Raw genomic sequence first — 22510 nt, 5'->3', positions numbered from 1 at the left:
GACTATAGATGTAAATGTCTGTGTTGATAGAATAATGTTAAAAATACAACTAACCTCGCATCGCATGAATCATCGCATTTTGAGGGGCCACTTTCTCAGCAGCAGCGGAATTTAACCCAGGTATCAGTCCGCCGCTGCCGTAGCCTACTACCAGGAATAAAACACTGCTGCTGAGACACAGCAAGTCCCTCAAAATGCAATGCAATGCAAGGTTGGTTTTATTTCTAAAATTATTCTACCAACACAGACATCTACATCGACCTTCTGGCGTTATAGTTGATTTACCTCTGGTGTACTGTGGAGTGGGTAAGATTGTTTCATTAGCAGGCTAGTATTGCCTGTTGCCGTGCGCTAGCCTAGCACGAGCAATCTCTGCAACTAGAAGGACTGAATGAAATGTGTTGAAAACTGTCTCCAATGATAAAGAACATCAAGGCTAACTTGGGAATCAGGCCCTATGTCCAAAATTCCGATCTACCCCTTCAAGGTTCGATGTACACTCTGTGCTGGCGGCGGAAAAGTACTATCTACCTTCAAGAACACTACTTCAAATTTAAAGAGTTTGTATTATGTGTTGCATTGTATTTAGTTCGTTATGCCAGTTGTTCTATGTGCATGCATTTTAATGTTCTACAATCAGTGTGGGGGGGCGAATCACCAGGTCAGCTGGGGGCGGGCTTGGGAGAACAGGAGGGTGGGGGGCTTGCACGTTGAAGGGACCGGGTTTGGGGGTTGGTGTTGTAACATTATCGACTGGGGTTTCCACATTATTGCTGTGGGTTTAAATACAACTTGAGGTTGAGCACGTGCAATGCTCGTGCGAAAACTCTAGTCTTTGTAATTTTGTGGCACCCTAACAAATGTGCACCCCTTTATTAGATGTGATAATATCCTTGGTCACCTACCATCCATCTGAGTCCATTCATGTGAACAGATTCACTCAATTTGAATAAGTTTAAGTTAATGTTTTGAATGTATAGGGGGCAGTGCTTAATGTGAGCCACAACACGGCAGAACATGTTCCGTGTCATGTTCTTTTGGAAAAAGGTTGCCGTGTCAGGATCGCTTGTAAATCACCTCATTTGGTTAAGGTTCGTTAAGATATTGGCCTGTCACGTTAACAAATCTTTCTGGCCGATTAATTGCCCCAGAAATGATTGCGATAAGCGATAATATTGCCGTTTTTTAACTAATATAAATGATAATGGCATAATAATGCAAGAACACCCTTTCGAAGATCAATAAACATTTATTTTTAAAGAACACTGGAACTGGACGTCTGGAAGACATTTAAAATATCCAGAATAAATTAACAAAACAACCAAAAACAATAAATAAAATGGACTCAACAAAAAATGCTCCAGGGGGTTTACTCGTTGTGCCCTGTAATTATGAGTCCGAGCCCAATTTCAACCCGACATTTGTTACTGAACATTGAGAAGACCTGTGTACTAAAGGCCTATAATATTTCTGTTTGGGGCATAGATTTCTTCTCAGATTAGGCCAATAAAGCACTGATTTTTTAAAAAAAGAGTGTGAATGGAAATTATTGCGGCTGGCAAAAAATCATCGCTCATTTTAATTTATCACGCAATTAATTGATTGATTGCTTATCGCGACTGGCCTACTATCTTTGAAGCAAAAGGAGAGGAATTGTATGGGCACGCTTGGAGATACGCTTAGTAGGACATCTGATGGATTCGTTACCTGAAGCGTTCTGCCCCCCTGGGCTATGTGTTTTGAATTTAATACTGGGCAGGCGTGGCCTCCGTAATGTGCTTTGATTGGCTAATGCCGCTTTTCCACCGCACATGTAGCTCGACTCGACACGACACGACTCGACACGACTCGACACGGTAGCAGCGCGGGTGCTTTTCCACCGCAAATAGTACCTCCGGGACGTGGGCGGGGTCGTCTGCGCGAAAGGGCTGTGACGTATTTTTGTACGCGACGCAAACAACACCTACGTAACCTACACATGGACAGAACCAACATAACAACAATGGAGAACATCGATGCGATGGTATTCGTGTTCGTATTATTAGCTGGCATGTTGAAGAAGTGGAATATGTTGGCTGCGGCGCTGCTATGGCTGTTACCAGCATGGTTGCCATGTCGCTCTCGTGACTTCGTCACACTCTCTGGCCAATCAGTGGCCGGCCGTCTGCCGACGTCACCTTTTAGCATCGGCTCAGCCGCTTGGACCCTAGAGCGAGGCGGTACTAGAAAAAGCAGCCACTTGAGGTACTAGATCGCGGTGGAAACGCAAAAAAGGCGAGCTGAGTCGAGTCGAGTCGAGTCGTGTCGAGCTGGTACCATGCAGTGGAAAAGCGGCATAAGCATGGTGCAGAGATCCCGCCTCCTGGATACGCCCATATGTTTACTCAGTACAGGTCCCTTATGGCTATGTGTGGGCATCACAACTTGGTTTGTGGCTTGATGCTGACCTCTTGTGGCTATGTGTGGGATTAACACTTGTTTTTGTGGCCTTGAGCGTCTGGGTTTTCCCTACACCTGGCCTGCTGTTATCACCAGAATTCATACGTGGATGAATGGCTCCTTGTATGAGCCGGACGCCTCTCTAGGTTCCTGACATACATGGCCTGTTAGAATGAATGCGTGAATGTATATCACAATTCCCTCCTTGGTCATCACTGACCATTAATTTCCCACCTGTGCAGCATAGTGTTAAATGTTCTGTAATTAGAATAAACATTGCCCAGATGTACACACAGCGTTGTTTTGGTTTTTTTAGTCGGAGAAGCTACGTAGGCCGTGTATTCCGTTATCAACCCCCGTTTTGAGTCACTGGATCCACCCCCCCTCTGCGCTCCGGGACCTACCACTTTACAATTTAACGTAATCTCTCATAGGGGCGCTGTTTCTGTTTTTACCACCAGCGCCTTAACATCTCTTTCCTCACCAACCAACTCTTCATCCTCCTCCTCCTCCTCCTCAATCAAATACCTACTAACAATAACTGGCTGCTGATTGGATAAAATACTCCATTTAGGATTTATTTTCTTCTCTTGGTCGTCCAGAATAGTGCATTTCTTCACATGCTCTTGAATAGCTCTAGTGCTGCGGTGACATTTAAATGAAACTTGGCACAAAGTACAAACCAGGGTTTTAGTTTTCTGATCAAAGCAGAGTGTCTTCATGGGAACTTAAGTGGGTCGTGTTTCCCAATAGAGCGATCACACCGGCGCTGCAATACAGCCGCGCTTTAACTCAGCACTGAACTAAACCTTGGCAGTCTGCGTGCATCGCAGCGCCATAACCACTCATCTTATCAAACACAAGACCTCAATCTCACTCTATTTGTCTTACCATGACAGTAAATGGTGTACCTTGGATTCAGTTTGTTAATGATGGTTTAAGGTGTTTGTTTTACTATATACCTATTCTATTCATAATCTGGAAGCTGGAAATTAAGGTTGTTTCGTAAGTAAGTAGAATAATAGATTATTCTTAGAACTGGGACTTTCAGGGGGACCTTTTCTATATTTTGAAGATCTAATGTATTAACATTTAGTTAAACTAATAACACATGTCTAATATCAAATTTCCAATACAACATTAATCACAGTTTCTAACGTGTTCTGTTTATTGTTTGTGAAGTTTGAAAGGCTGTCAGCTGTCAAAGAGATGCTGTGAAGCTCTGGCCTCAGTTCTCAGCTCCAACTCCTCTAGTCTGAGAGAGCTGGACCTGAGTACCAATGATCTGAAGGATTCAGGAGTGAAGCTGCTCTCTGCTGGACTGGGGAGTCCACACTGTACACTGGAAACTCTCAGGTCAATTTCACTCAATGGTCAAACAGTTCCACCACAAGTTCCAAATCAGAGGACATTGAACAGATTTACCTCCGGAAAAGTAATAATTCTCACTGTGTGTGTGTGTGTGTGTGTGTGTGTGTGTGTGTGTGTGTGTGTGTGTGCAGGATGTCTGGCTGCCTGGTCACACAGGAAGGCTGTGCTTCTCTGGCCTCAGCTCTGAGCTCCAACCCCTCCCATCTGAGAGAGCTGAACCTGAGCTACAATCACCCAGGAGACTCTGGAGCTGCGCTGCTCTCTGCTGGACTGGAGGATCCACGCTGGAGACTGGACACTCTCAGGTATGGAGAGGACAGCTCAGCACTCAGGGACAAAGTCTCCTCCAAGGATTCAAGCCGCTGCTAGATGAAGTGGTTTGAAAAGGCAGCTGTCACTCATGTTGTGTAGAACGTTATGAGACGGCAGATGATGAAGGTGAATGTTTCAACATGCTGCTCTCATTTTGTTTCCCCCCCAGTGTGGAGCACGGTGGAGTGTGGAGGCTGAAACCAGCTCTAAAGAAGTGTAAGCGTCTGTTTGATTCATCACATCACACACTCACTATTGAGAGGGAAAGTCCATCCACACAGCAGGAAGTGAGGTCACATCCTACTGGGAATGAAGACGATGGCTGACATCATGTATCTTACGTATATTAAGGCCCAATCCCGTTTCTTTGCTCACTGTCTCAACCCTACATCTCAACCCTAACCCTCATTGCTCATGCTCATTGCTACCCCTCATTGCTACCCCTAACCGATCCCCTACCAAATGGGACAACCCTACCCTGTGACGTCATCATGGCCTCCCCGTGCCCCCTAGCAGATAACCAGACCCCTGGTAATGTTACAAGAGACAGACTGGCTGCCATTGTCTCGGGCAACGAGCAAGACCCATTGTAAAGATGTTTAACCTGAAATGGTATTTATATTTTGGCCTAGTGTGAGTGCACCCTTAGATAATAATCGGTTATGAACAAGAACACTTTAGAAGAAACACTTTATTTAAATAAGAAACACTGAACAACACATCTAAAAATACACACACAAGCATCTAAAAATACATGTTACGTACAATATATAATAGCTATGTACACAATATAGTACTGCCAAAAATTACATTGATTAACCATGTAATATTACTAATATAATATAATATATTAGTATATATAATATTACTTATAGAATGTTACTAATATAATATAATATATTAGTATAAAGCTTATTTTTAACCTGGAGTCACTAGAACATGGAAGATCTGGATATCATACGACATGATATCCAGCCCGGTCTTGCAGCCCGGCCGTCGGACTTTCTCGGGCCGCCTGACCCCGGTTCTCGGCCGGGCTGCAGAGCACGATCACGGGCTGCAGCCCGGCCGAGAACCGGGGTCGGGCGGCCCGCGAAAGTCCGAAGGCCAGGCTGCAGAGCCCGTGATCGGACTTTCGCGATCTTCCGAGAGTCCGCGGCCAGGCTTCGAAGACCGCGGCCGAGCTGCAGAGTGGGCCGCCCGACCCCGGTTCTCGGCCGGGCTGCAGAGCACGATCACGGGCTGCAGCCCGGTCGAGAACCGGGGTCGGGCGGCCCGCGAAAGTCCGACGGCCGGGCTTCGAAGACCGCGGCCGGGCTGCAGAGTATAATCAATAAAATAATTAATAGTTAATTACAGAGAAAACACTTACATTTGTGTTTTTCCAATCCTGTCGCATCTTTTCGCCCTCCATCTTGTCTAGGATATTTCTTGATTTTCCGTTTTCTCGCAAGGTATTGTGGGAGCAAGTCAGAACTGAAGCGCTTTGAGGGTGCCCATCGAAAATCTCAATTTTGAGGGGATGTTAGCCCTCCCCCTTACCCCTTAAGCTACATTTAAACAGTATTGGGACATGACTCCACGGCGCGTGAACGCGCAACAGCGAGGGCTAGGGCTGAGATTTTCTATGTAGCAAAGGAATGAGATTGGGCCTAATACTGTCCACCATCAAAGTTAAACCTGCTTGTATAAAACCCAGCAGGTATTACATTGTTACATTGAGGGGGGGTGACGGGGCTGAGGGGGGTCTGAGGGGGAGGACTAGGGGTGAGGGGGAGGGGGGGTGAGGGGGGATGAAGGGGCTGAGGAAGAGGGGAGTGGGGGTGACGCGGCTGAGGGGGAGGGGGGATGAAGGGGCTGATGGGGTGTGGAAGGGGGGGATAGGGCTGAGGGGGGGCTGAGGGGGAGGGGGGGGGGACGAGGGGGAGGGGGGGTGACGGGGCTGAGGGGGGCGGTGAGGGGGAGGGGGGGTGATGGGGCTGAGGGGGGGGGGCTGAGGGGGAGGGGGCTGAAGAAGAAGAGAGAGCGATCACAAAAAGAGTCTGAAAGAGAATAAAAAGAAGAAGAGCAGGAGAACAGTACTAGTGATGATGATGAGGATGATGATGAAGAGCGGTTCAGCAGCTCATCATGTCTGGTTCTCCCTCAGATGCCTGTGACCTCACACTGGACCCCAACACGGCCCACAGACACCTCTCTATGTCTGAGGACAACAGGAAGGTGACGTGGGTTAGAAAAGTCCAGTCGTATCCGGATCACCCAGACAGATTTGACTCCCGGCCCCAGGTGTTGGGTAGAGAGGCTCTGACTGGCCGCTGTTACTGGGAGGTAGAGTGGGAAGAAGGGGTTGATATAGGAGTGACATACAGAGGAATCACAAGGAGAGGAGATGGTGAGGAAAGCGGGCTTGGAGGGAACAACAAGTCCTGGAGTCTTCTTTGTTATGGTGATCGTTACTCTGCCCGGTACAACGGTACAGGGACAGTCCTCCCTCTCCGCGCCGCTGGCTCCACCAGAGTAGGAGTGTATCTGGACCGGCCTGCTGGCTCTCTGTCCTTCTACAGAGTGTCCCCAGGTGGAGGAGGGTCCTCAGACACACCTCCACACCTCCACACCTTCTGGTCCTCCTTCACCCAGGAGGACCTCCTCCCGGGGGTGGGGGTATGGGGGGGGTTTGAGGGGGGCGGCTTTTTACGGCGCAGCAGGTTGGGGTCCTCAGCGTCTCTGTGTAAGTTATAGTCTCTCTCTCTCTCTCTCTCTCTCTCTCTCTCTCTCTCTCTCTCTCTCTCTCTCTCTCTGACCCTCTCTCTCCCCCCCCCCTCTCTCTCCCCCCTCCCTCTCCAAATCTAAGAACACACATGAATACACTCCCGCATATAGAAACACACACACACCTGTTTATATGAACACACACACACACACACATATATATGAACACAAACACGAGTACATATGCACACACACGCATATGTATACTCTCAAATATACACACGGACACACACATCCAAACGCAAGCACACATGCACACGTGCATATCTAAACGCACGTGCAACTGCATGCCCACACCACACACATTTATAATCAGACATACACGTACGCACACAAAGCCACACACATACGAACAAACACACACACGCAGATGTGAACAAACACGCAGATATGAACACACACACACACACACAGATATGCATATATATCACACACGCGCAGGGACTAAACACACATGTATATATAAACACAAAGAATCACACACACACAGACTACACTAACATGTATCTATCAACACACACATTGTGTTTTACTGATTTAAATTGTACTGTAATGCACTCAACTATAATCCAAGTGCTATACTTCTGAAAGTTGATCTTGATAAACCATGAAAGGAAGAGACTTTGAAGATCTTCCATAAGGTTAACTAAGCAGGTTTTACAAAGACTATATTTCCATTGTCAAATGTATTTCAATTGTTGATTGATGTTTAATCTTAACATGTTCATATTACAATATTGTGTATATTTTCAGAAGTTTCGATAAGTAGATTGGCGAACACAGAGCTTGCGTGTTGTTGGCAGATGTCACAATCTCTGCGTTCGTCAATCTACTTATCGAGTCTTAAAAACAAGATGGCGTAGACGGGAGAACCACTGATGGTAATGTGTGTATAAAATGTCATTTTTAATAAACAATCTGTACACTTACAAAGCTATCAATGCCTCGTTTTATAATAAGATCCTTACATTAGATGAGCGCATATGAGCTCATCTAATGTCCAATCCTCACCATAAGAGCCCCGAGGTGAGGCTGCTATGGCTGGGGAGAGATAGATGCATGGGAGGGTAGGGTTAGGTGTTGTGGGAGCTGTGCCCTGGCCCACAAGGGTCCGGGTCTGGGTCTGGTGGGGCAGGGTCCTGGTCCGGGAGAGCCAGGTCCTTGTCTGGGGGGGCCGGGTGCTTGTCTGGGGGTAGTACGTGACCTGGTGTGGGGTGGGTCCCATCATAACCTGAATGGTATGAAACAAACAGACGAGGAGAAAGAAAAAGCTAAAACAATGAAAGTCTTGTGGACCCCCCAGGGGAGCGGGACCAGGTCCTGTGTCAGGCCGAGAGAGTCCAGTTCCCCACCCAGCTATCCACTCCTCAACCAGGGAGTGAAGCTGCCCACACAGAGCTCCACACATCCACACACACCTCGCCGCCCGCCGGGGTCCCTGGGTCCTGACGTCCATCAGAGTACCAACGGGCCCTCCTGGGTCCTGACGTCCATCAGAGTACCAACGGGCCCTCCTGGGTCCTGACCTCCATCAGAGTACCAACGGGCCCTCCTGGGTCCTGACGTCCATCAGAGTACCAACGGGCCCTTCAGCGTCCCCAGGAGAGCGAGCCCTGGGTCCTGACGTTCATCAGAGTACCAACGGGCCCTCCTGGGTCCTGACGTCCACCAGAGTACCAACGGGCCCTTCAGCGCCACCAGGAGAGCGAGCCCTGGGTCCTGACGTCCATCAGAGTACCAACGGGCCCTTCAGCGTCCCCAGGAGAGCGAGCCCTGGGTCCTGACGTCCATCAGAGTACCAACGGGCCCTCCTGGGTCCTGACGTCCATCAGAGTACCAACGGGCCCTTCAGCGTCCCCAGGAGAGCGAGCCCTGGGTCCTGACGTCCATCAGAGTACCAACGGGCCCTTCAGCGTCCCCAGGAGAGCGAGCCCTGGGTCCTGACGTCCATCAGAGTACCAACGGGCCCTCCTGGGTCCTGACGTCCATCAGAGTACCAACGGGCCCTCCTGGGTCCTGACGTCCATCAGAGTACCAACGGGCCCTCCTGGGTCCTGACGTCCATCAGAGTACCAACGGGCCCTCCAGCGCCACCAGGAGAGCGAGCCCTGGGTCCTGACGTCCATCAGAGTACCAACGGGCCCTTCAGCGTCCCCAGGAGAGCGAGCCCTGGGTCCTGACGTCCATCAGAGTACCAACGGGCCCTCCTGGGTCCTGACGTCCATCAGAGTACCAACGGGCCCTTCAGCGTCCCCAGGAGAGCGAGCCCTGGGTCCTGACGTCCATCAGAGTACCAACGGGCCCTCCTGGGTCCTGACGTCCATCAGAGTACCAACGGGCCCTCCTGGGTCCTGACGTCCATCAGAGTACCAACGGGCCCTCCTGGGTCCTGACGTCCATCAGAGTACCAACGGGCCCTCCTGGGTCCTGACGTCCATCAGAGTACCAACGGGCCCTCCAGCGCCACCAGGAGAGCGAGCCCTGGGTCCTGACGTCCATCAGAGTACCAACGGGCCCTTCAGCGTCCCCAGGAGAGCGAGCCCTGCGCTCGGAGCGGAGCGGGACGTTCACCGACTGTCTCGGTGACGACGGTGGGATCTGAACCCCGGGATCTGACTCCTGTTGGGGCTCCTGGGTTTCACGGCATGGCGAACGCGGCCTGGGTCTCTGAGCCCCCCCCCCCCCACCCTCATTCAACAGGTCCTCCATGGAGGGCGTGACTACGTGTAGCTTCAATTAGAGTACCTCGACGTACTTCTAGTGTGGTTGCCCTGACAGCGGGGAGCTGAGGGGGGGGGGGGTCACACTGTGACGGCTCCACTGTCTCCCAGAGGTCACACTGTGGGGGGGGGGGTCACACTGTGATGGCTCCACTGTCTCCCAGAGGTCACACTGTGGGGGGGGGGGGGTCACACTGTGATGGCTCCACTGTCTCCCAGAGGTCACCCGGTGGGGGGGGGGGGGGGTCACACTGTGACGGCGCTGTCATGCCAAATTTGTAGCGGCTGCCAAATTTGTACCGGGCACGTCAACAGTTGTCCGTTGCCAGGCAACGGACAACTGATTACGTAAGGGTTGTCCGTTGCCGGGCAGGTTTCAAAAAACATTCGCGCTCATGTTGCCAAAGACGAAATAACATAATACAGAAAACGGATTGCTAGATAACACTTGTTTTTACTTTATATTTGTATTGTATTTAATTGTTTAATCAAATTTAACAAGTAAACTGAGTGTTTAAAGCAGGTCAAGGACGAAATAGCATAATACAGATAACGGACAAGTGCGAATGAACGAGCTTGAAGGTTCGCGAATGTTCGTGAACCTTTCACGTCATGCATTATAGAAACATAACCATTATAAATGATGCCACTACATAGACTATACTGTTCACTGTCTGTTTTCTCCTCAAAACCATTTATAACCGTTATTGCTATAACAAACAGCTGCAGTAAGGTAGAAATGTTTAAAGGATCTATGTTAATGATAATGATCCATAGCCTATATTTTTTGTAGTTTCTGCCTTTGAATAACGAATGACGTGTAACAATGTTGGTTTCCTGATTTAAATAAAAAAGTACACTTGACAGACTTCCAGCTCTGTCTGGAGACATGATGTCACAGCAACATGACAAGAGTTCAAACGCATCAAAACACCCTCACCCTTACCTACATGAAGGCCGATGACTACATTAATAGGAGCCATGGAGGGTCTTCTATTAATTTGTGGTGTTGACATCACACTCATGGGACCAAGGCAATCTGTTTTTGGTTAAAAAAAACTAACTAACGCTAGCAGGTGACCCTCACACAATCATGAGAGTATCTCATCCAGGTAGAATAACGTGTGTGTGTGTGTGTGTGTGTGTGTGTGTGTGTGTGTGTGTGTGTGTGTGTGTGTGTGTGTGTGTGTGTGTGTGTGTGTGTGTGTGTGTGTGTGTGTGTGTGTGTGTGTGTGTGTGTGTGTGTGCCTTGCCTTGCCTTGGCCATTCCATACCTGTCAGTAAAGGGTGTAAGTCACACCCAGTAAAGGGTGTGAGGAAGGAAAAACACAAGATGAATCCAACCCAACGAGATGACTCATTTATGAGTCATCTGAAGGAAAAAGTAAACTAAATACCTAGTCTGCTATAGAATCACACGTCCGTACAACATGCTACCCCTTACTGATTACTCTGTACTCTGAGTATCGTGTACTCTGAGTATCTTGCACTCTTGTACTCATCCATCTACTGTATAGATTCTAGTGATTCATACATTTACACTGCCGGAAATAAAGTGTTCATATAAACAAGGTGATGATGTCTTTGGCCCAAGATGGTGTCACAGACCTGTCTAAATAAAGAGAGTATATCACAAATTGGAAGTACACTATGAGTAAAAAACACTGCCACCATCCATCCTTGAATGTAACTGTAAATACAGAAGGGGTGATTTTTTAACACTAGGTTCCAGAGGCCTTAAAAAGGAGATCTGCATGACTTTAGAATACAATAAAGTAAGGTATGCAATGAAGTGAAAGTGAGAGAAAAATAGAACAAAAAGAAGAAAATAAACAAACAAAACTACAAAATCATCTACCTCCTTAGACAGCCTCTGCTTGTCTTGCTCTCCCAAGGCCCTCCTTTTTCCTGTAGTTCCTGCTGCTACTTGCTGCTGCTCTGGGGATGAGCTCTGGTCCCTGAAACAGACAGACAAGGAGAGTGTGTGTTAGTCTATGAACGTATACAGTATGTCAATGCAATTACCTACAGTTCCTGTCTTAGAATACCAGTAATAATAGTACGTTTTGTCTTGTTTAAGATAAACAGGGAAAATGTAAAAAAAAATAAAAAAAATGGATGTGCTTAACTTTGTTACACAGAGTAATTGCAATTTATGAAATATACAATGACTGAATTAGTTTCCTACTTTTGAGTGTCTAAGCATTTATAGCATATAGGCTTACATCGCAGCATTACTACATTTGATTATTACAAGGTATATTAAGGTGTGCAAAATTATTTTATCCTATACGAGCCATTAGAGCCTATATTAAAAGGCAGTTAGGAAAAAGGCAAATAATATAGTTTCCCTGAATATGAAACGCTGCCATAAGGCAGAAGAATGTGTATTAAGATGCAACTCAAATCGCTTAAAATTATCATTTGTTCTGGCCTCCATTAAGCTGATGAACAACGTGCAATAGAATAATGTGCAATAAATAGGTAAGTACTTAACTTTAGCACTCATACTTTAGCACCTGCACCTTATTCACAAGTTCTAGTGCAATAGTTACAGTTAATAGTTTTTAATGAATCAATCATTCACTGTGCCCAAGACAAATTTCCCCATGGTGACAATAAAGTGTAACTTATCTTACCGTATGGTTTGAACACTGCTTGTGAAGCTCTGCAGAGCACGTTTGATGAAGACTGCATCAATGTCCTTCTTCTGCAGCTGTTGGTACATAATGTCAACGTGAGGCATGATTTGATGAAATAGATGCAGGAAAAACTTGAAGTCATCGTCCTGCAGCATCCTCAGGTAGCCAGATGCCTCCCTCACTGTGGTGCAGTCAAATGAGCCGTCTGTCCTGATGGCTTCAAAACACTCTATGAGGTCATCTAGGTTCTCATAGACTGTGTTCACGACCCTGCTGTTGAAGTTCCATCGTGTGGCCGATGCTCTTGGCAGCCTCCGTGCAACAACCTGGTCGAGGATGGTGGTGCGTTTGGGTGACCGACTAAAAAAGCTAGAAATGCCATTCAGATCCGAGAAAAAAACCCTCACTGCTGGGACCTGAGAAGTGGCTTGCTGCATGATCAAATTCAGCTGGTGTGCATAGCAATGCAAATAATGTGCATTTTTGTAATGCTCTCGCACTTTTTGCTGCACACCAGCCTTCTCTCCTCTCATCACATTGGCCCCGTCATATGCTTGCGCGATGAGTTTACCCCTCTCTTCCTCGGCGAATAGACTGTTCAGTCTCTCCATAATAGCAGTGGCAATCGAGTCAGCCGTTGAAGACGAGAGGGACAAACTCAAAAAAACGCTCTTGAACAGCATGGCTCCCATCAATGTATCGCAATACCATGACCATCTGAGTCTGAGTCGAGACGTCCGTTGTTTCGTCAGCTTGTATCGCAACGAAGCTGGCCGACTTCACCTCCTCCGTAATGCGTGCCCTAATGACAGCTGCCATGCAGTCGAGCAGCTCATTTTGGACCGTCTTGGATGTGCCTTTAAAGACGGTGGCCGTTTTTAAATGCTCCTCAAAAACTTCATCTAGGGATGCAATTAACTGTACCAATCCTCGAAAAATTCCGGGGTTGCTGGATCCCTCGCTCTCGTCTCGGCCGCGCAAGGCCAACTCGAATACACCGCAGAACTTAACACCGTCGATCAGGCGGCCCAGAATGTGCCGGTTTTTGCTCACCTCATCATTGTGCCGACGCAGTGCCTGCCTGTAGCCATCGTCCAACTGCGTAGCAATGTTGACGCTCCCAAACGCCGACAGTTTTAAGCAGCTGTCCATGTGGATCCTCGATGTTTCATGCTTTTTTATTTTTTCTGACAGATGATGCATATCTGTGAAACCTGTTGTAGTCCAAGGTGTTTCCGTGGTGCAGCCATCAGGGTGGATGAGGACGCAGGGGTAGCAGAAGAGTCCGTTGGCTACCTCGCATCCTGCTAGCCAGCTTTTACATGAAAGTCAATGAGAGCGCTGGGGGCGATTTCCAGCCAGGCTGAAATCGCCCATAGCGCTCGGTTGGTATGGAACACAACTGCTCAGAGGAAAACAGGCTATCTTCATTTTTTACAAAATGTATTGGTTATCATCATAAAAAATATATACATATTATATATTATTAAAAAAAAATATTAGGCATATTCTTTTTTTTTTTGACTCAAGGAGGGCGGCGCCCTATCGCCCTCTATTGGCCGGCCGCCCCTGAACGTAACTAAATCAATTTTCAACCGGTTTATCTTCGTTCAAACCATTTAACAAATCTACACACTTGTATCTTCCATAATATCGAAACGGAATTTCGATATCATTTCAACTTTGTTCAGAATCACACTTTTAGTCTCATACCGCTTCGTTTTCAGCTGTTTTCATTGAAGACGTCAATGCCCATTCTGATACACCTACTTCTTATAACTTCGTAACTCAATCCTTTTTCAACTGTTTATCATCGTTCAAACCATTAAACAAATCTACACACTTGTATCTTCAATACTATCCCAACGGAATTTCGATAGCATTTATACTTTCTTCAGAGGCACAGTTTTAGTTTCAAACCGGCATCGTTTTCAGTTGCTCATAATAATTTAGGTAACTATAGCAACGCCGTTAAACAAACCCCGCGAAGCACAATCCCTACAGAGTTCGCCGCGCTACGGCCATCCGGCACGTTTCAGATACAGCACAGCGCTTTTCATAATATTTTCAACCTCACTTTGCACTAAAGCACTAATTTTCTGCAGGAAATGCATTTTCTAGTTGTTATTATTATCTTATATCGAGGAGCGTTGCCCCGTGTTGTCAGAGGGACGCCGCGGTGACGTTGTCACGGCGACGTCGTCAAGAGGACGTCGTCACGGGGACGGAATGTTTGGGTATACATTCTTTTGAAAATGGCAAAAATATGCTGAAGCATAAATCAATAATTTTGATGTTTTTTCGAATAGAAAAGTTCAAGAAAAACATGCATAAATGTATTTATAGATCATATACATAAATATCATATATATTTTTTATAAAGCACTGATATTAAATGTGTACAATCGTGTGTGTGTATTTGAGTGTGTGTGTGTGTGTGTGTGTGTGTGTGTGTGTGTGTGTGTGTGTGTGTGTGTGTGTGTGTGTGTGTGTGTGTGTGTGTGTGTGTGTGTGTGTGTGTGTGTGTGTGTGTGTGTGTGTGTGTGAGTGTATGTGTGTGGGTGTGTGTTGCCTGCACTTCTTCAAAGAAAGTCAGTTGGACCCTAACTTAATATAATCATGTACAACCACAAGTTTTACAGAATACAAATGTGCGTCTGCAGACTCAAAGTGTGCGTGTGCGGTCGGCGTGCGTGTACTCTCCTTCCTCACCTGTGCCGGACGCTGTTCTCCGGGGGGCGACGAGGGGTCCCCACACAGGGTCTCCTGGTCTCCCTCCTGTATCTCTTCCTGTCTCTTCCTCACCATAGTGGATCTCTCAGTTTGTTGCTGTCGCTGGTTATTAATATGCAGCTCAGTCGTTGCTCTCTGATCACCACTGAGGACTGGACTGAGGAGCGGGGACTTATATAGAGGCGGTGATGTCACAGCGGCCGGTCGGGTTCCGACCGGCCAGAGGTGGTACCTGATGTTGATTCGTCGTCGCAGGCAACTGGATTTGTCTTTATTGCAATCTACCGAATAGGCCTTTTAATAACTCAAATGGAAACCACTGAAATAAGAATATTACTTTAATACAATAAGTTGACAATAACACAGTCGTGTTTACAAAGTCACCATTTGAAATTTGTTCTCCCAAGTCCATCAGCTGTTTCCAAATCTATTCATGTTTTATACCCAAACATTTGCATTAACACTCACAGTGGGGTCAAGAAAGACTAGTCAGGCTATTAGTTTGTCTTTGATCAACTCTCGATATTCAAACACAAGTTTGAGAGTGTCATTCTAGTAGATCAACTGGAGCAGACACACACACACACACACACGCACACACGCCCTGTGTGGTCCACAGCCCATACCATGCGTGTTTATCACCAGGTTGTGTGAAGGTGTGTAGGGTCTGGTATGCTATTAGCAGGGGCCCTTGGTGCACCACAAGGGGCCATTGGCTCGCAGTGAGGAACCGGACTTTTGTTGCCCCCTAGTGGTCAATCTAATTATGTCAGTATTTTTAGCCCTGACTCACTAAAGTAGACGTGTTTGTCTGGTTGGTGTTCAAATATGGATACGGCGTTTGCATATTTTTATCTCATCAACACCCAGATTTTTTTATCGCTGTGCCTACCCTCTCTCTCTTTTCTCTGTCCTCGATCTCTCGTCCCTCTCTCTGTCTCTCTCGTCTGTCTCTCTTTCTTATCTGTCTCTCTCTCTCTCTCTGTCAGTCTGTCTCTCTCTCTATGTCCCTCTCTCTCTCCATCTGTCCTCTCTCTCTGTCTTTGTCTCTGTGTTTGTGTGTGTGTGTGTGTCACTGTGCGCGAGCTAGAGTAAATGTCAGTGTCTGTGTGTCACTCATTGTTTGTGTGTGTGTGTGTGTGTCACCATGTGTGCAAGCTAGAGTCAGTGTCTGTGTGTCACTCAGTGTGTGTGTGTGTGTCACCATGTGTGCAAGCTAGAGTCGGTGTCTGTGTGTGTGTGTGTGTGTGTGTGTGTGTGTGTGTGTGTGTGTGTGTGTGTGTGTGTGTGTGTGTGTGTGTGTGTGTGTGTCACCACTCACCATGCGTGCAAGCTAGAGTCAGTGTCTATGTGTCACACGCACACACTCACACACACAGTGAGTGTGTGTGAGTGTGTGTGTTTGTGTGTGCATGTGTTTCAGACAAACCTGTCAGGGTGCTGTCATTCCTCTGGTCCGTGCCTTGGTCTTTAATGGGGAACGATCCGTTGACGTCCTGTTGCTGGTTGTAGGTAAACCACACACACACACACACACACATGGTGGTTACGACATTAAGGCTTTTAATCAAAAACCTCCATGATGAAAATTAATGGGATTTTTACTTCCGGAACTACACAAGTTAGCATACTAAAGCCTTTGTTTCAAGGTTGTTCTTTTTCTCAAGGTGATCTGCACTTTTTAACCAGCGCTCCCGTGGCGTATTCGAACAGCGTGCGTTACTTATACGATTAATGGACTTATACTCTCATCTCTCTATACATTTATTTGTTGAAAGAACTTTTGAAAGAAATAAACATGAAGGTCCAAAATCCGGAGGAGATATTATTTCACAGGCGGACAATTAAAAGACTACGTTGTGATTTGTAAGTTCTTGTTGTACATTCTCTGAGCTCCTGTGGTGCAATCGGTCAGCGTGCGGTACTTATAAGACAGTAACCTGCACTAAGTCATGCAGAGGTTGTGATTTCAAGCCTCACATCGAGCAAGCTGTCACTTTGTTGAAGATAGTTAAGACTAATGGACTTGCGTAAAGTCACAATCTGTTCAAAAAAGCAAATTATGTGTGACTTACAGAGCTTGACCTAAACCAATCTTCACTATATTTTGTCGATATTTGATTTGAGGCCAGAGTCAAAGAGATCTTATCAAAGACCTGGAACTAATAATATCCGATCATGTTACACATTTAACATTTTCTCTTTTGTCTTTGTGTAAAACCAAAGCTGTTGACCTTCAAATGTTTAACAAACAAGTGCTCCAGTGGCGCAATCGGTCAGTGTGCGGTCTAGCTTCGTACAGTACGTTAGGATTATACGACTAGGACATTTTTTATATAAAGTAATACTCTATGTTATCTGTTTACATGTTCGAGTGTCGTCTAATTTACAATATTTTGGCTTAAACAAACCCAACCTGCTCAGAGTATTGGTGGATAGGATGACAAAGAGAGGCAGCTAATCCAAAGTCTACCGTAATATTTCTAACCAGTGGCGCAATCGGTCGGCGCGTTGTAGGCCTACTTATAAGACAATAACCTGCATCAAGTCATGCCGAGGTTGTGAGTTCGACCCTCACCTGGAGCAAGCTTTAGCTTTCTTAAATATAATTGAGGCCTTGGATTTCCATTGTAAAGCAATGTGCTTTGTAATATGTCGACACATGCAAGTGCCGTCTGATTTACAATAGCTTGACTAAAACACAGAACAGCAACCTGAATTATAATATTGTTTGATATGATGCCAGAGATCAACAGAGATGTAATCCGAGAGTTGGAACAGACAACCAAAGGGCAGGTTAAATATTTAGAATTTACATTTTTGTCTTTGTTGAAGAAAAAAATCTGTTTAATCAAGGCTCCAGTGGCGTGATTTATTGAAAGAAGTAAACGTGACGGTTCCAGAAATGACATTATTTCACAGGCAGCCAATCAAAAAAGTCTAAATTATATTATATCAAGTCATGTTGTGGTTGTAATAAGGAGACCGCGTCCACGAAGGAGACTCGGTCATCCGGAGAAGAGAACATATTGCTGGAGATTAAAATACTTTGGTCATGTGGAGTAAAATTGGACCTATGGGTTTTTAGGAAATTACATTTACATCCTCCCGTGCCACTTCTAGAGTGATCTTTCATTGGCTGTTCAGCGTTCTCTGATCAATGATTACCTCACCCTAGAGCAGGGTTTCTCAACCTATGGTACGTTGGCTTTCAGTCTTGAAATAGGCACATTAACAAAAATTATTGAAATAGATTGTACATTTCGTTGAGTAAATATAGTATGGCTTGTTCTTACATAAATAGTGCCTCTTTTTGCATTCAATCATAGGTTTCCCATTGCTATGTTTCTGTTATGCTAGGTTACACAGCCCAGCTGGTGGAAGACAGAGTGCTGAGAGATGAACAACTAAGAGAGACTGATACTACATGCTGCACCATTATCTACGGACTGCGGGGGAAAGTGAGGCAGTCCTGGGGGGGCCCAAGGCAGAGGGGGGGCCCATGGCAAAAAAAAAAAAAAAATTGTTTTATTTCTTTTGAATTATCCACCAGCCCATAGTGTTAGGAGTCGCACACGGCCACGTCTCCCCTCGTCAACAATTGTTCTCTACCCCCCCCCCCCGTCAACAATTCAGCGCAGGGGGCTGGTAGGGGGAATTCGGGGGGGGGGGGGGGGGCATCAGTACCTCTTGTATACAGGGCCCAGGATTTGGTGCCACGGCCCTGGGTGTGTGCCTTTATTTATATATGTATGTACTATGTGTGTGCATGTATTTATGTATGCTTGAACTGTGTGTGTGCATCTCCTAATCTTGGAGAGTTTCTACTAATGTCACAGGAAAAATCAGAACACTCAATTTGATCCACTGAATGGTTTATTATGATTTTGTTAAATAAAAATAATAAATTGTTCCTTATTTGTGCACAGACGGTGACTAAAATAATAGAAGTACCAGAAAATACAAATCATAAACAGGACAGGTGTGCACCTTTCTTTAGTAACTGAACATGTTCTGCTGCCGTGTTCACAACAAAACACAAGGAATCAATATTCAGTCTAACCTCTTGATCCCGAAATGACCCGTGTCCGGGCAAAGTCTCTCCCCAGCCCAATTGCAAAGACCTTTGAAGGCCTTGAAACACATGAAGAGCAGACACACCCCTACTAAGATTAGATTCTCCACTTTTTGTCTATCATAACCTTTGTTCACCAAGTGAAAGACAATTCTAACCCCAAACAATGTAAACGCATGTAACAAAAGGTTATGTATTTCATAACTGCACATGCACAGCAATTGCGATCTTTCATCATATGCGATCATTTGAACTTCACAAACTATCTTTCCTATGAAACCTAAGGCTCCACTGATTTCCACACTCCTTACCATATCACTCTTTGACTAACACCTTAAATGGAAAATCCAGTGTCTTTGCACCATTTTGCAAATAAACATGGTGTTTACAATCAATGCACACTAGCTGAGAGAGGGTCTTAGAGGGAATAGGTTAATTGCCTTAAATCAGAACACACATTCTTAATCTGTGTGCCATATAGCGGAACACGGCGCAATTGTGATTGTCTGGCTTGGTGTCATTCAAGTATATTCAACCTGACCTTTCAATAGAAGTGTCAAAATAGTACAATGGATTCTCAAGATATCTACCCGTTTGTGTTTTATAAAGCCTTTATTGTAAATGTTTGGTTGGTTTGCATTGGACTTATTGAATTATTTGGGGATTTTGTCTAAACCTACCTCTACTAAAACTTCTCTATATTTGCTCTTCTACGCTATTGCCATCAGATCTTGACCCAGGTAGCCTACTCATCAGATGTGGTGCTACGGCCCTTAAGTACTATAGGACTACCAGCTGTTAATGAACTCAGCTTTTCCAATAGACGCAGTAAATCTGGTTTAAATCAGGGTCAATGTCTGGCTTATCAAAAGTAAAACTGATTGAAGAACGCATTAGCGTTGGTAAAAAAAAGAAATACTCTAGTATACTGTAGTTAAAAAAGATGCATACACAATCAAATTTAAAATAAATATCAAAATATAAAATAGATCTTTGTAACCTCTGCTTAGTCAGTTAACCATATGGAAGACCTTAAAGGAAAAAGTATTTGTATTGTTTCATTTACTACCCATTTAATTTGACCTCTGACCGCTAAGTAACACAGCCCAGCTAATGAAATACAGAGAAGGCATAGATATGACCAAGAGATACTACCATAACTTGTCGCAATATTTTGATGATATATTATAATTAATATATATGCACCTGTCTTCGCAATTATCTATGTATTTTAATGGGGTGTGTGTGTGTGTGTGTGTGTGCGCGCTCTGTCAGATCCGTCAATTCTACCACCCCCTAAATGGCGATGCTAGTGAAACCTGTAACCCGTAATGGTTGTAACAGGTTGGTGAGGAGATTCGCTCAGCCCCTAACTACCTTGTATCAGACGCCTATCCCTCTTACCTCGGTGCCCCACCCCTGGGCATAACCCGTAGCCAGGAATGTGGCAGGCCGATCACGTCTGTTGTGATAGCTCTCCTCTGGGATCCGTGCACTTGGTGAATTTGCTGAGATGTTTTAGGAGTTTGGTATGACTAACTCCCGGGATACGTTTGATTTCTTTGTACTAGGTAACCTCTTAGATCCACGATGCCTATACTAGAACAGTTAGTTCGTTCACTGAAGCTCTAACCTACACTCCTCCGTAGCAGGTCCTTGGAATGATTGGAAAGGAATGGTTTGAATATAGTTTTATTTGCAGGACTAATATCTGGGACATTACAGCAAGCGGTGAAGGCCTTCAAAAAAGCATGTTAATACATATTATATATAGTGACTAATAAAATGCCGTCGGTGACACTTCTAAATAAGTGACGCAAAATACATCTGGAACACATCTTGGTGGGTTTGTCTACAATAATTTCGATTCCCGATATCTCACCTCTCTACACTACGTCCAACACTCCCCTCAGCTGTGTGAAGAGAAAGGCCGTTGTTCCCTTGTCGTCGGCCCCCACACTGATTCGGATTGGGGAGGGTGAGCTGCGCTGGAATGTTGCTCCGATGGCCCCTATCTGATACGGCCCCTATGCTCCCTGTCATCGAGAAGTGAGCAGCTCTCTACACTATGCTTCCCCGGTAGCTCTATCTCTCCTCGGGCACGGAGGGTCCGTCTCATCAAATGGTCCCACAGCCAGGAAGGTCTCATCAAATGGTCCCACAGCCAGGATATTCTCATCAAATGGTCCCACAGCCAGTAGTCTTCTTTGCCCCGGTGGGCTAAGACACGCATCTCTGTAGCGTGTTGGAGAGAGGATGTCCTAATCTCTCTAAGTCCGAAAGTACGGAGATCGCAAAAGGCCCAGGGCCCAGGGCATGGAGCCCCCGTCGGGACGATGTCTCTATCTCTCTGCCTCATACAGCGATGATGATGTTTAACTGATACATTAATAAACCTGATACATGAGTAACACTGACATAAGTAAATCCATGCCTTTTCAACATCCTTCAGTCCCCGCTGGTAAAACCCCCACCTTTCCCAAGGCCTTGGTAATTCTCCAACAGCCCCTGCCTCACCCGCCCCTTTCTGCCCACAGACCTCTCCACCTCCTCCCTGTCTCCTGGACTCTAAGAAATCTACCTTACTTGACAACACACACACACATACACGGACGCACGCACACACACACATACACATGCACACACATACACAATCACATACACACACACGTTCACAAACACACACAATCACATACATACATACATACATACACACACACACACGCACACACACACACTCAAACACACACACACACACTGAGAGGACTGATGACTGTCTCTGTGGCAGTTATATTCTCTCTCACAAACACGAACACACACACACATATATACACAAAAAACACATGCACACACACTGTGGCAGTTATAGTCTCTCTCTCTCTCTCTCTCTCTCTCTCTCTCTCTCTCTCTCTCTCTCTCTCTCTCTCTCTCTCTCTCTCTCTCTCTCTCTCTCTCTCTCTCTCTCTCTCTCTCTCTCTCTCTCTCTCTCTCTCTTCTTTAAAGTATAGCATGATAAACCATGAAAAGACTTCTAAGATCTTCCATAGTTAGATAAGCACATTTATTATTTGAAACGTATATAAAATACCTTTTGATGGTCAATCTTTATATATTTTCAGACTTCACCAGTTTTGGTCTTAAGGGCTCTTATATCATCATTTTTGTCATAATCCTGATTTACGACCTGATTTAAAGCAGATTTTATATTTTATTCATAATATGCAAGAGGTCTATGGGATAATGTTGCATGTTGTAAATCCCTTTAGGCTGAATCTTGATTCAGGAACCAAGCAGCCGCAGAACATGTTCAGTTATTAAAGATATGTGCACTAGCGTGCGGTGCCCCTTCATTTCGGTGGGGCAGAAACTACTGGCGTGTGACCACACCCACAATTTATACATATTTTTAACATGTATATTTTGAGCTACATTAAAACATGTTAACTAAA

The 22510-nt window shown here is 45.7% G+C and overlaps 2 protein-coding genes across 3 annotated transcripts in view; one reads left to right on the top strand and one right to left on the bottom strand.

Annotated features, from left to right (window-relative positions):
- The window catches only part of LOC130369642 (NLR family CARD domain-containing protein 3-like), a 40092-nt gene extending 35011 nt beyond the window's left edge, over positions 1 to 5081 (top strand). Inside the window, exons 7-9 of the mRNA XM_056575133.1 lie at positions 3622 to 3795; positions 3942 to 4115; positions 4292 to 5081. Coding sequence (XP_056431108.1) covers positions 3622 to 3795; positions 3942 to 4115; positions 4292 to 4448 — 505 coding nt within the window. The 3' untranslated portion in view covers positions 4449 to 5081. The remainder of the gene's footprint in view (positions 1 to 3621; positions 3796 to 3941; positions 4116 to 4291) is intronic.
- The window catches only part of LOC130369646 (uncharacterized), a 196225-nt gene that overhangs the window by 152833 nt on the left and 20882 nt on the right, over positions 1 to 22510 (bottom strand). The window lies entirely within an intron of this gene.

The sequence above is a fragment of the Gadus chalcogrammus genome, chromosome 17 (assembly GCF_026213295.1).
Source record: "Gadus chalcogrammus isolate NIFS_2021 chromosome 17, NIFS_Gcha_1.0, whole genome shotgun sequence".
NCBI lineage: Eukaryota > Metazoa > Chordata > Actinopteri > Gadiformes > Gadidae > Gadus > Gadus chalcogrammus.
Note: the sequence above shows the minus strand (reverse complement) of the source record. Positions and strands in the feature narration are given on the sequence as shown.